General features: G+C 51.2%; 1 protein-coding gene across 1 annotated transcript in view; it reads left to right on the top strand.

Annotated features, from left to right (window-relative positions):
• Positions 1-13,470, top strand: part of Nlrc5 (NLR family CARD domain containing 5) — a 61,623-nt gene that overhangs the window by 19,171 nt on the left and 28,982 nt on the right. Inside the window, exons 10-24 of the mRNA XM_051201894.1 lie at positions 503-586; positions 696-785; positions 1,476-1,535; positions 2,584-2,649; positions 3,070-3,153; positions 5,453-5,536; positions 6,445-6,534; positions 7,099-7,167; positions 7,983-8,051; positions 8,796-8,888; positions 9,189-9,272; positions 10,439-10,528; positions 11,355-11,399; positions 12,119-12,208; positions 13,355-13,438. Of these exons, the coding sequence (XP_051057851.1) occupies positions 503-586; positions 696-785; positions 1,476-1,535; positions 2,584-2,649; positions 3,070-3,153; positions 5,453-5,536; positions 6,445-6,534; positions 7,099-7,167; positions 7,983-8,051; positions 8,796-8,888; positions 9,189-9,272; positions 10,439-10,528; positions 11,355-11,399; positions 12,119-12,208; positions 13,355-13,438 (1,182 nt within the window). The remainder of the gene's footprint in view (positions 1-502; positions 587-695; positions 786-1,475; positions 1,536-2,583; positions 2,650-3,069; positions 3,154-5,452; positions 5,537-6,444; positions 6,535-7,098; positions 7,168-7,982; positions 8,052-8,795; positions 8,889-9,188; positions 9,273-10,438; positions 10,529-11,354; positions 11,400-12,118; positions 12,209-13,354; positions 13,439-13,470) is intronic.

Raw genomic sequence — 13,470 nt, 5'->3', positions numbered from 1 at the left:
CCCTGAGTCTGTGTGGGCTCACCCAGGGAGTAGGACACAGTGCTCACAGGATGGAATGCAAGCTGGCCAGTCCCTGCTGTTTCCGATGATGAGTGCCTTTGGGCAGTGGTCACTCTGCCTAGTATGAAGGTTTATTAAAACTCTTTTGGCTGTTGAGTGACTTTAATATTGGCCCCCATCATCCTTATTATTTATTTTTAATTTCCCCTGTTGCTCTCAATCATTTGCACTCCATTTATCCATCTATTCCTCCAGCTGGGGTTCCAGGTAGAGACAGTGAGGTCAGAGGAGCTGTGGCCAGAGCTGAGACTGGAAGTAGAGTCTTCCTCCTCCCAGAGAGATTTCACTCTTCCCCTTGGATGTTGGAGAGCTCAGGACACATTGTATACCTAAGCCCTGGGAGCAGGCTACTGAATCACCTCACCTCACTTCATAAGACCCACCTGGGGCTTCCTAGCACCCATCTCCACAACTGAGAGATTGGGTCTTGGTCTCCCTGCAGTTTGCACGACAACCAGCTCAAAGACCCAGAGGTGCTGAGCCTTGTGGAACTGCTCCCTTGCCTGCCAAAGCTCCAGAAACTTGAGTAAGAGATCTTTACCTCCAGCCAAGCCCCTTTCCTGGCCCAAGTCACACCTTCCTTTGCTGACAATGTCAAGGGCATCCACCCCTAACACTTTGCCACAATCATGCAGCTTGAGCAGAAACAGCTTCTCTGTGTCAACTCTACTGTCCTCGGTGAAGCTGGCCACAACATACCCTTCTGTCAGAAAGCTGCAGGTCAGGTGAGCAGATCTTCAAAGTCTTGGGGGAAAGGAAAGGGGTAAGGGAGTGAAAAATGGGAAAGGAGGAAGTCCCTAGCTTACAAGATCTGTGTGTACATGCCACAGTCAGTTTAATACACATCTAGAATCTTGCTCAGGTCTGGCCCTCAATAAATAGTAAGTGGATGGAAAGATGCTTGAATGGAGCACCTGCATAGCCAAATGAATAATTAGCCATGTGCCACTCTCCATGGTTCTGAAACAGTATTACATCCTTGGCTCACATTGCAGGTTAGAGGGCAGCTTTCTTAATCTGAATACATTTATAATTCTCATTTTTTAAAAGCTCTCAGAGGGCATGTGATGCACACCTTAAATACCAGCACTCAGGAGGACTAGGAGTCCAAGGCTTGGCTCCATAGTGAGTTCAAGGCCAGCCTGGTTTACTAGACATCTTGTCTTAAAAAAAAAAAAAAAAAAAAAAAAAAAAAAAAAAAACAGAACCAAAACAAAACTAAACAAAGACCCCTCTCACCTTGTCTTCCTGACCTTACAAAAACAGGCACTCTTTTGAACTTTCCTGGTTCCCTATCAGTCAGGAAATAAACTTTCCCTGGATGGTTGGGGTGGGAGTGGGTGACAGCTGGGCAAGTGGGGTAATGTGCTGACTTCCGGTTCCTGAATATCATGGCTTTGTGTCTGACCCTCTAGGGAATCTGACTTCATCTTCCTTCTGTCCCCAATCACAGAGAAGGCTGTGCAACAATCAGAGTAAGTAGCTCAGGAGGCATGCCCAGCTAGTCCTGAGAAAGGATCCAGGCTGGGGAGGTGAGGGTAAGAACCTAGTGAGAGCTGAAGCAGTAGCTGAACCTACTGCTGTGCACTGAAACTGAAAAATTGTCCAAACTGAAAGAAACGTAAAGGAGAGGGCAGTGATGGCACCTGCATCTTAGGGCTGCCTTGGGCATGGAAGGAGCAAATGTGTCTAACATGCTTCAGATGCACTCAGATGCCGGCCACACATGGATTTCCACATACCGCCCCCCTCCAACTCTCCCCCCCCCCACTGGGTGGGTGAAGACATGAAGGGTTCTCCCTCTGAGAAAAAACTCTTCCCAAGTTCCCAACACTGCTCTCTGAGGAAGCTCTTAGCCTTCAGTCTCACTCCCTGCCCTCCCCATGTCTAAAGCTCTGACAGCCATCGTGGCCACTACCAGTCACTGTGACAGTAAGTGAAGTCGCTTTCAGGTTATCAGTTGCCACCCCTTTTGGGACTCAGCAGGGGCCACAGGTCCTTCCCATGGCAGATGACACAGCGGAGGAGCACTTCTGTCACTGCAAAGCTTCTGTTAGGCAATTCCAATCTATATGTTTGTGAAAACTGACTTATGGTTTAGCCCAAGACTCTCTGCAGTCCCTGGCACCCTCCTCTCCCTGTGTGAGAGTCTGGAAGGGCTGTTGCTCCCCTCTGCCTGGACCTGCTTATGGTAGGGCATGATTGCTGTCTTCTGAACCAAAGGTCACATCAAAGGGATGCTGTCATGGTGAACTTAGGAAGTAGAAGAGTCTGATAGGTTGCGCAACTTGCCAAAAACTGCACAGCCACAGATGAGGGAGACCACATTTGAATAAAGACCTCAAGCCCTTTGTCCCTGCTGCCACTCCTAGTTGCACCTTGAGTGACTTCCAGCGCTGTCTTTGGGACTAACTCACCATGAGAAATGCTGCAGGGCTTCAGACCCCAGATGCTGAGCCAAGAGGTTCAGTCCATGAGGTCTGGCTCCTAAAACCGAACTGGTGTGTAATCTGTTCTTTTCAGAGCATCAGACTTACAGGACAAAGATAGCCTGAAGGAAAAAGGACAGAGCAGAAGCCTGGAACTCAGGTACCTCAGCAGGGCCCACTGCCCTCAGAAAATGATACTGGAGGAAGGGCCCCTTCCCAGGGGAGGAAGAACAGGCAGGAAGGAATACAGGGAAAGCAGATGGAGAGACAGGGAAAGAGCATACATAAGCAACCATGTCAACAAGAGCTCGGGCCCAATGGACCCTTTCTGTATGTGGGGCACTGTGCTCAGAGGTGGCTGGTGCTTGGTGGGAAGTCTTCTAGGATCCTCATGAATGGTGCATATTACTCTAGTTTGGTAGATGAAGACATTGATTCACAGATAGCTTAAGTGTCTTGCACAAGATCTCCCCACTACTAGGGGTATGCAGATCCAGGTCTGTGCCCTCAGGACCCATCTGACTCCAGACAGGAAGGAAGGATCATGATTTTCCCCTGATGTCCTCCATTCCTATCCCAGGCTCCAGAAATGTCAGCTCATGGTCCATAATGCAGAAGTCCTTGTGGAGCTATTCCAGAAAGGCCCCCAGCTGGAGAAACTAGAGTGAGTACCCCGGGGCAGGGTGGTTGACCTGGAGCAGGAACAGCTATGGGGGGGGTTGGGCAGGGCAGACACTTTCAAGTGGGTGTGTGGTGATGGTTGGCTGACTCCTGAAGAATCTGGGGGCATCCCAACAGTCAGGACATCTGTCACTGTGTAGTTATGTCCTGTGTCAAGTGCTTGGCTAGGAGCTGTGAGACATGTGTTATTGTCTTCTTCCTGTGATATAACCACATTTTATGGAGAAGGAAAAGAAGGCACAGAGGTAAATTTGCTCAAGATCAAGCAGGTAGGAAGAGTCTGGCCTGAAGTTCCCAGCCCATCCTCACAAATCCTGCCACCACTTCCATAGCCATCAGTAGAGAGGGACTCCTCCTGCACTCAGGATGACCCGTTCTTTACAGACTGAAGAAGTTCCCATGATGCCTGGCTCCTGAGCGGCACTTAAGAACTGCTGGTGGTTATTTTCTAGTGATAGGAAGGGAGCCCTACCAACAATCCCCTATGGGATGTGAAGGCAGAATGGTGGTAGTGGTGGCACCCACCTTTAGTCCCTGCACTTGAAAGGCAGAGGCAGGTGGATCTTTGAGTTGGAGGCCAGCCTGGTCTACAGAGCAAGTCCCAGGACAGCCAAGCCTATACAGAAAAACCCTGTCTCAAAAAAACAAAGCAAAACTGAGAGAGAGAGAGAGAGAGAGAGAGAGAGAGAGAGAGAGAGAGAGAGAGAGAGAGGGTTGTGCTGTGAAGTATTTAGAGATGAGTTGGCCCCACTTCAGGGTATGCTACATAGGTTGAGGGATCGACTATTGGTCCATTTCCTGTTTCATCAGAAGACTCAGAGACAAGGTTAAAGCATAGCAAATGAGGGCCAGCAAGATGGCTCAGCAGGTTAAGTACTGTTATCACCAAGCCGGACCATCTGAATTCAATCTCCAGGACCCACGTGATGTGATGGGAGGAGCAAGTCAACTCCTGCAAGTTGTCCTCTGACCTCCACATGCACCCCCACCACAAAAAAATAAACATAATCTTAAAAAATGATTAAAAGGTCTGGAGAGATGGCTTAGGGGCTGAGTTCTTGTTGCCTTTCCAGAAGACCTGACTTCAGTTTCTGGTATCCATGTTAGCAGTTTGCAAGTGCCTATAACTCCAGTTCCAGGGACCCAGAACCTTCACACTTATGGCAGATACTCACACAGACAGGCATAGGTTTACATGACAAAAGTTAAAAAGAAGGCATGGGGTATTTCTAACCCACTTGCCAACACGGAGCCTGTCCCTTCCCAGTGCCCCCACTTGCAACACAACCCCATTCCACCTAGTTGGATGAATAACACCAGGACCAACTTAGACAGTCTCAAGCCTGTATCTTCTCCAGGCTCCTCATCCACTTTCTCCCACCTTTCACCTAGTGATCCTGTTAGTTTCTGGTTCTAGCTTCCATAGCATTCTCTGCCTATGCCCTGCACCCCCTCCCTCTGCTCAAGGTAAAGCCCAAATCCTGTGGAACCCAGAAGCCTGCCCCAACCTCCCCCAGCCCCTTTCACCATTACCCTAATTCCAATCTAAACACACTGGCTTCCTCTGGATGCTGGTATGTGCTATGCCACAGAGTCTTTGAGTGAGTGTGCTATTCCCACTAACAGGGACAATCTCCCCAAATCTCTCCCTGACCACTTACCTATGGAACTTCTGGGATTTCCAGCAAGTAGTTAAAAAACCGAGAAAGCCTCCCTGGCCCTACACTGGGTCAGATATCTTGGTATTAGGGAGATTATCACAAGACACATTTATGCATGTTGCAGCACACAGGAACAGGCACAGGTGAGACCTGCCAGTCAGGCTGTCTGGGTTCAAAGCCAAGCCCACCCTTGAACAGGCCCCTTAAGGACTCTGTGCCTTGGTTTACTTGGTAGTAAGATGATGATATACTAGTCCCTGCTTCATATATTGTAAGTATGAGATGTGCCATGAGTGTACAGCTGCATGTGGAGCTGGCAGTTATCCCTGTTAGTTATTATAAAGTTCAGTGCCGGGCAGTGGTGGCCACATCTTTAATCCCAGCCCTGGGGTGGGGGGCAGAAGCAGGCGGATGTCTGTGAGTTCTAGGCCAGCCTGACCTACAGAGTGAGTTCCAGGACAGGCTCCAAAGCTACACAGAGAAACCCTGTCTGAAAAATCTAAAATAAATAAATAAATAAATAAATAAATAAATAAATAAATAAAGTTCAGTTATGGGGTAATGCTCTGGCTAAAACTAGAGGGGGACTGTGAGGTTATCCCCACGGTGCCTCTGTCTTAGTCTTTCAGGGAACCATCTGGAAGATGAAGGCTGTCGAGTTGTGGCAGAGGCTGCTTCACAGCTGCAAATTGCCCAGAAGCTGGAGTGAGTTGCATACCCTACTGCTGGGTAACAAGAGGAGCCATGGGAAGTCCTGTCTGATCCCTGCCTGTCCCCATTCTCTGTGTCCACAGTAGCAATAGTAGCACTGATTTGCCTGGCTTCCCCTCTCTCCAGCTGGGTTGTTGACTATACTTTGCTCATGCCTCTACCCTGATTCACTAGTAGCCTCACCATCTAACTCCTTGCACGTGGGCAGCATGTCTGTGGGCATGTCTGGCTCACATGCCAGGTAGTCTTTGCCACAGCTCTGGGAGGTAGGACCCTTGCACTGGGCCAGAGCTGAGGTACTGAGTGGGTACTCTGCCACTGGTCAAAGCTTTAGGGGACAAAGTGGTATGTTTGGTAGGGGTGGGCACAAGTTGTTGAAGTAGTGAGCCAAGAAAGCAAGGTGTCCAATGGTGCGGGTCTGGGGCAGAGATGGCATTTGGGTGAGTTGTGTTGCATCTTAGGATCATTTGGGTTGGGTGGTGAGGTTGGGCTTCGGCTCCAACTGTGTCACTCCATAACTTTGAAATCCTGGAAAAGCAATAGAATGTCCCTGGGCCTCAGTTTCTCCATTTGTAAAATGGAGTTAAATGAGACTATGTATACCTAAAACCATTGATACAGAACCTACTGGTCAGCCCTCCACAGACTGCAGTCACTTTATATACAACAAAACAGGGGCTCAGAGAGAGGAGAACCCAGGGGCAGTACTGAGTTAAGCCAGAGAGCTTGATTCTCTGAGTGTGTGTATCTGGGGGAATGGGGGTCATACATCCCTTGGCTCACATGGCCAGGACTCTTTGAGGGACCCTGCTTGGGGACCCATGACAGCCAACAATTCTCAAGCGACAGTGAGGAGGCAGGAGCTGTCTGCCTGCGACACTGGCACCCTCTCCTCTCCCCAGCCTCAGTGACAATGGCCTCTCTAAGATGGGGGTGACCTATGTGTTGAGAGCCATGAGCACCTGTGGGACCCTGGAAGAGCTGCACATCAGGTGAGCACCCCACGGGGCACTGTCACTGCCCTCTAGTCCTGAGCCCCTGAGTTCAAGGCCATACCATCATACTTTCTGTGGCTCCCCACATTATTTCTGGCCTTGTGCCTTAGGGACCCCTAGAAGATGCTGCCTGATCCCTGTCCTGCAATTACAGCAGCGCATCCACTGCCAGTGCCATGGGCCTCCTCTGGAGACCTGCCTAGCAGTGGCAGTGGTAGAGCCAGCTGGGCGTGGCAGTGTCATGAAATGGGGGACAACCCTCCAGCTCCTTGCTTCAGTTGGTACAAACTATGCAGGGCCCTCTGAGTCCCCAGGAACTGTGGGATCAGGCTGGGCCCCGCCCCTTCCGGCTCCCTTCAGTCCCTTCCCAGCTCCTCCTGAGAACTATCTCCAAGTGACAAGTGACCTCCCTCTGGTCTAGGGTAGCAGGAAGGTTTCATAACTCAACGCCTCAGAGGAGGTCACAGGAGGAGGCTTGGGCAGGTGTGGTGTCTTGGTCCCACCAGGTCAGGGTTAGACAAGGGCCATAACCTCTGTCCCTTGCTCCTCTCTTGTCCACAGCCTGCTGAGCAACACTGCAGTACTCACATTTTCCCAGGAGCCAAGGAAGCAGGAGAGGAGCTGCAAGAGGTAAAGACCCAGTATCCCTACATTCCTCTCTGGGATGGGATTGCGCCCTCCTTGACGCAGGGAGACCTTGACTAGAACTCATAAAGTGGGGCTGGAGATGTCTCTTAGATAGTAGAGTGTTTGTCTGATATTGCATGAGACCCTGGTCTCAATTCCCAACACTGCACAAATCACACATGAGACTCTGTCTCAAAAAGTGAAAAAGAATTCACCAAGGGTCAGGCCATGAGCTGCCTTGGCAGGAGACATGGGGCTGATGAGAAAGGAACAGAGGGCAGACTAGGATCTGGGTGGAATGCCAGGCCAGGCTGGGATAGCTAGAGAATTATTCATGGGAAACTTGGGTTTGGGGCCTAAATATGAAGAGTAGCCTGGCCCGGAGCTCTGATAGGGCCAGAACTTCTATCTTCCTTTGGCGCAAGGACCATTCGAAGGGGTGTCTGACTCTCTCCTTCAAGTGACTTCCAGGACATGGCTAGAGGCATAGCTCTGTGACATGTGTGTCTACCCACAAGCTATGGCACAGGGTCTGAGTTTGGAAGGCTGGTAGGAGAAGAGCTGCCATCTCTACCATCTCTGATGATGGTAATGACAACCAGGGTGAATTGAGCATTTCCTTATGTGTGTAGCTAGTGCTAGACTGACACAACTCACACACCAAATTAGTCCCAGAGAGGCCAGTCCCAGTCCACACCAAGCTAAAGCTCCACTGACCCTGGCTAAGCACAGAGGGTCAAAATGGGACAGTGAGTTTCAGGATGGACTCTGGAGCCAGAGGCCAGATGTTCAGCCTGGCCTCGCTGTGTGCCCTCCAGGGGTACACCACTTACCAGCTTTGCATCTCCCGTGGCCTCGGAGACATCCCCGAGCTCTCGAAGGATCAGGTATGGTAACAGTCTCCTTTCCTTGTCCCTAAGCCTCAAGCCTGTCTCATAGGCTTGCTGGAGCACACTACAGCATGCTGCATCAGGGAGTTATGGCCTGGCAGCATCTCGGTCCCCTGCATACCACCCCTCAGCCACCTCCCACTGTCTAAGCAGTCCCACTCCATAGCTCCCTGAACCCTGGGCTGGGGACACTGAACGGGGAAAGGAAGAGCCAAGAACCATTGATCCCCAGTTCTGGGCCTCTGCCTGGGCTCCTCCATGTGTTCCCACCACCATCTTCCTTCTGCCTCTCTGCCTGCCTGTCTGCCAATCTCATTCAGAGTTGGTTTCCTTCTCTATGGCACTTGGGTTTATCTCTCCTCATTTGTCTTTTTGCTTTTGTCTCTGTCTCTCACAGTTTCTCTTTATTTGTCCTCTGTTCCTCCCTGTCTCTCTGTGTCTCTTTGTCTCTGCCCATGTCTCTAACTAACTCTCTTGCTACCTCTACTTGTCTGCCTCTATGTCTACTATCCCTATCATTATCTCCACTTATCTCTCTCTCTCCTTCCCTCTCAGCCCCAGCCCTATGCCTCTGTGCGATTTGAGGCGTGCCCTCCCTATGTTAGTCCTCCTGCCTAATGTCATGTACGCCAACCTCTCACTTCTGCTCACTGGCCTCTCTGCCTGGCTCTGGTGGGGGCAGCTTCCCCCTAGGCACAGTGTCTGGTGGTCACTGCAGGGCTATGGGTCTGGTCTTTGTAGGCTGACACACTGTGGCTTCCTGGCCAAGGACATAGAGAGGCTCTGCAAGGCACTGAGAGCCGTCTGCCAACCCCACCACCTGGGTCATCTTGAGTGAGTATCTGCATCCAGGAAGGCAGTGGTGGGGACAGTAGAGTCTGTTTGGTGATAGAATACAGGTGTCCTGTTCTGTTTTGAAACATTTGGTCCTTACCGTCCTTTCTTCCCAAGTACACACGGGTACCCTTTGTAGCCATCCCAGAAGATCACAAATCTTCAAAAGAATACTGTCCCATGTGTGATGTGCAAAGACTTAGCTTAGTGCTTAGGTTGGGGTCCCCCGTCTCAGGGACAGCTGGGTGACCACACTGCTATGAAAACATCCACCACTAACCTCTTCTCCTTTCTTTCCAGCCTATCAGACAACTCTCTGGGGGACGAAGGGGTGGCCCTACTAGCCAAGCTGCTACCAGGATTGGGTCCCCTGCAGTCCTTGAAGTAAGCACTAACCAGCCTGTGCCCAGGCCTCTGAATTGCCATCAGTGGGAGGGTTTGCTTTAGGTGCAGTAAAGATGTCACCAGTTAGAACACATGAACCCTGTTCCTCCAGCACCACACAGGGACACTCAACAAGGGCCCAACCTTACAGTTACAGAAAGAAGGCAGCTTGATGAAACTCAGCCTAAGTGGACAGGGAGGGTCCTGCTGGAGACGACACCAGGCAGGGTGTCTAGGGCAGCCCAAGCATTCTGATGACCTGATAGGGAGGTGAGAGGCATCAGTGTAGGAGGAAGACCTTGGCAACAGGCCAAGATCCCCCACACTCTGCCTGCAGCCAACCACATTCCTGAACTCTCAAAGGCACCCTCCTGTTCCCAAGCTTTCCTGGGCAGATATAACAGCATCTCAGAAAAGATGCTGCAGGCCCTGGGCTCTGGCTGTCTGTGCAACCTATGCACTGTCTGGCCTTGGGAAGTTGCAGTGTCAGTAAATGCATAAGAATCAGGAGTAGCTCCGCCTGTGGCTATAAGTACTCTGGAATAAGTACTGTGGCCCAGAGCCTTTCTTACTAGAATGCTGTGTTTTGAGGAGGTTGATCCTGGAGGGGGGGCAACAATCTGGGGGTTGCTTACAGGCAGGAAGGGGGCCTTGTTTTGGCACACAGTGACACTCAGATTGAGGATGCTGGTACATTCTTACAGGTGTCCTTAACCTGGGTGACAAGGTACCTGTGAGGAGCACCCTGGGTCCCAGTGGGATTGCATGTCAAATAAAAAACCCATGATAGGTGGACATAGACTATGAGAGAAATCATTGTTCTTGCTTCAGGATGGGAGTCCCCTGCCCACTTTTCTTACCCTGAATCCCACCCTTCCTTTATCGGGTGGTGAAGTAGAGTTCAGGGAGGCTCTGGGTTCCAGTCTTAGCTCTATCACCAACACAGCTTTCACCTGAGCAAGTTCCTTCCTGTCTAGCTACAGAGAAGTTGGAGGGTTCCTCACTGGTCACCTGGGGCTCAATGGGGTCTGTCGTCTGCTGTCAGAGACTCTCCCATCCCTGGCCCTCTGCTCTGACATTCAGAGGGCATGACCTTGTGCTCTGACATTCAGAGGGTATGTCTGAGTCCTTGGTGTCTTCACCATTGTCACGTGTGTGATCTCCAGCCTTAGCAGGAATGGCGTGTCCCTGGATGCTGTGTTTGGCTTGATCACTTGCATGTCTTCTCTTCAGTGGGTGTTCCACCTAGATGTCAGGTGAGTAACTGCCCTGTCCCTCCACTCCCTTCCTTCATCAGTTCCTGCTGAAGCCCCTCTTATATAGGTCACCCTGGGTCATCCTTGGGGTCTTAGATGATGCCAGGTGCAGTGAGCATGTGCTAGGAGCTTGTGGAATGAACAAACGAATGAGTGAGAATATGAGTGAGTGAGTGATCGAGGGAGGGAAAGAGGGAGGGAGGGAGAAAGGGAGGAAGAAAGAGAGGGAAGGAAGGAGAGAGGGCGTGAGTGGGGGCTGAAAATCGTGGCCCCCATGGTCCCAGAAACAATTTAATTTCTCTGAGTTCTCCTTAGGACAAAAGTCTTTCATCTCTCTAGATTGTCCTAAGACACTCCTAAGCAAGCTGGGAGCTGGCTGCTGGCCTCTGGGGCACAGGGACTAGCCTAGCTGTGGCATCTCCAGAGCTGATGAACCTGGAAAGGAAGGCAGCAGCCACCTCGCAGCCTGGATCCCTCCATGCACAGTAGTTTTAGGAGCACTCTGCTCCTTCATCCTTCCCTGACCCTAAGAATAAAGATGTGGTAGGAGGTGGACAGCTGTGCGGCTTCCTGCCAGTCCTTAACGTTACTGGGGGCTTTAAGTTCTTATTTGGATAGAGCACCAAAGCCTGCCTCCTCGGTTCACCACAAGAGGGCGCTGAAATAATGGGTCACGAGCCCTCCGCGATTCTTGGATAACCATAACTGTTGTGTGATTCACTATTATTATATCCCCTGGGTGGCAGGCCACCTCCAGGCCCCTAAGCTCTTCTGGGGAGGGGACACTTTGCCTCTTCTCAGCCAGCTGCCTCCTCTTCACTTTCAGCCTTGACAGTGACCACATTCTCCTTGGAGGAGCTGGGACTGGCAGGTGAGAAGGAGAGATCCGGGCACTCTGGCTTGTCTGTGGCTCTGATTCCCTCTTTCTGTGGATACCCCACCTCCACCCTGGCACACATGCACACTCGTGCCCAAGAATGACCGCCAGATCTGGTGTGGTCTCTGGGGCAGCTGCACTATCTATTCTGTAAGCCCCTGAGAAGCCAGGTTAACTCCTTAAAATAAACCAATTTAGCACTTCACAGGTGCTCCCAGCTGCCCTCTAGTGGCAACAGGCATCATGGCCTTGAACCCTGAAAAGGAGACGGGGGTGGGGGGGAGGCGCTCTCCTTGGAGTTGGACCTAAGGAGGGGCCAGCTGGGCAGTGATCTCACCACAGCTAATGTGCCAGGCAATCTGACGCCAGGCTTGCTCTACACTAGATGCTCCTGGTTCCCCAACTAAGATCTCTGTGGAGATCCTCTGGGGTCTGAGAGCAAAAGAACTGAAAAACAGGAAGGCAAATGTATGGTCCTATCAAGTTAGTGGTCTGTGTCCACTTACCTGGTTGGCTTTTGACCTGGATGGGTGTGGACTGCTGATTTCCCTTGCTCTAGCTTCCCTTTCACGAGTTCGTTTTCCCACCTAAGCAGTGATGGGCCTGGCTGGGGTCAAATCTCCAGGATCCCCTCCAGTTCTGCCCCCAGGTGTGGAATTCCTGAGTGTCAGAGTCCCATGGGTGTGGCTCAAGCTATGTTTTCTCCCTCCAAGGGATGCACCAGCTGGGAGATGTGGGCCAGAGTTTGTGGCTGGAGGCCCATTACTGGCGTTCAGCTCTCACTATACCTCCAGGAGCTTCCGGTACTATATCCCACTTTTGTTCAGGGGTTAGGGAATGGGCAGAACCAGGGGCTCAAGGATGCAAATTAAGGTAGAGGGAAGAGAGTTTGAAAGATGGGGAAAGGAAGAGGCACGGTACAGAGGCCAGCCCTGGGGGTCAAGGTCCTGACATTCTCCTTAGAGAAGATGTCATATCTGTGAAACACACTGGAAACCCGGCCATCCCCTGCCCTGGCTTGCCATCTGCTTTTGAGCCTTTCATTTCTAGAAAGAGATTTACCTCACACCCGGGAAAAGTGTGGTCTGGTAGCTCCTGACTGTGCCTGCCACAGGGTGCTGTAAGACCCTTCTGAACCCTGACATTCTCCCCTGGAAATGCCTAAGCTGGTATCAAGAGAGCTACTCAAAGAAAAGTTGCCATGCCTCAGGCAGGAGAGACACTGAGCAAGAGCCAGGATGAAGGCTTCTTTGGAAGCAGTTGAAGTGTAACTGGAGAGCATAGCAGGAGAGCTCCGGCAAGGCATTCATGTTTTGCTTACAGATACTAGGGAGCCACTGAAGGTTTTAAGCAGTGGGGAGGCCCCACTAGATTGGCAGTGTTGAAAAATAAGACATGGACTGAAGGAATGATTCAGTAGTTAAGAGCACTAGCTACCCTTACAGAAGACCTGGGTTCTGATCCCAGTGCCCACATGGCAGCTCACAACAAGCTATAATTGCAGTTCTAGGGGATCTGACACCCTCTTCCATGGGCCTCCTTGGGCCCCGGGCATTCACTTGGTGCCTGTATAACCACACAGGCAAAATACATGTTAACAAATTAAGAAGATGAGGCACTTGGAGGGTGATGAAGGATCATGAGATCAAGTGGAAGAGGGTAGTAAATGACCCAAGATAGTGAAGATGGTGTCTGGGCTCAGGCAGAGGCAGTAGATGGAAAGGCCTTGCACTGCATGGAGCAGTGTTAACGTAGATGTCTTAATGGTGGACACGGGAAGAAGTTATAGGAGAGCTGGGGAGGAGTGTGTGCCCTGCAAGGGCATAGGAGAGGATCCTGAGGCCTGCAGTTCTGGGGGGGGGGCATCTGTTAGAAGGAGGAGGGTGCCCTAGGACAACAGGGGTTCTGGGTTCACTCTGATTCTCCCCCTGTCCCCTGTCCCTTCTCAGACTTCAGGGTTGTCAACTGGAGCCCCTGAGCCTTGCCTGCCTCTGTGCCACTCTGGAGAAGTGCCCAGGGCCTCTGGAAGTCCAGTAAGTGACAAGACACATCCCTGAGGGCACAG

The sequence above is a fragment of the Phodopus roborovskii genome, unplaced genomic scaffold, assembly GCF_943737965.1.
Source record: "Phodopus roborovskii unplaced genomic scaffold, PHOROB, whole genome shotgun sequence".
Classification (NCBI taxonomy): Eukaryota; Metazoa; Chordata; class Mammalia; order Rodentia; family Cricetidae; genus Phodopus; species Phodopus roborovskii.
The sequence above is the reverse complement of the archived record's forward strand: the minus strand, read 5'-3'. Positions and strand labels throughout refer to the sequence as shown.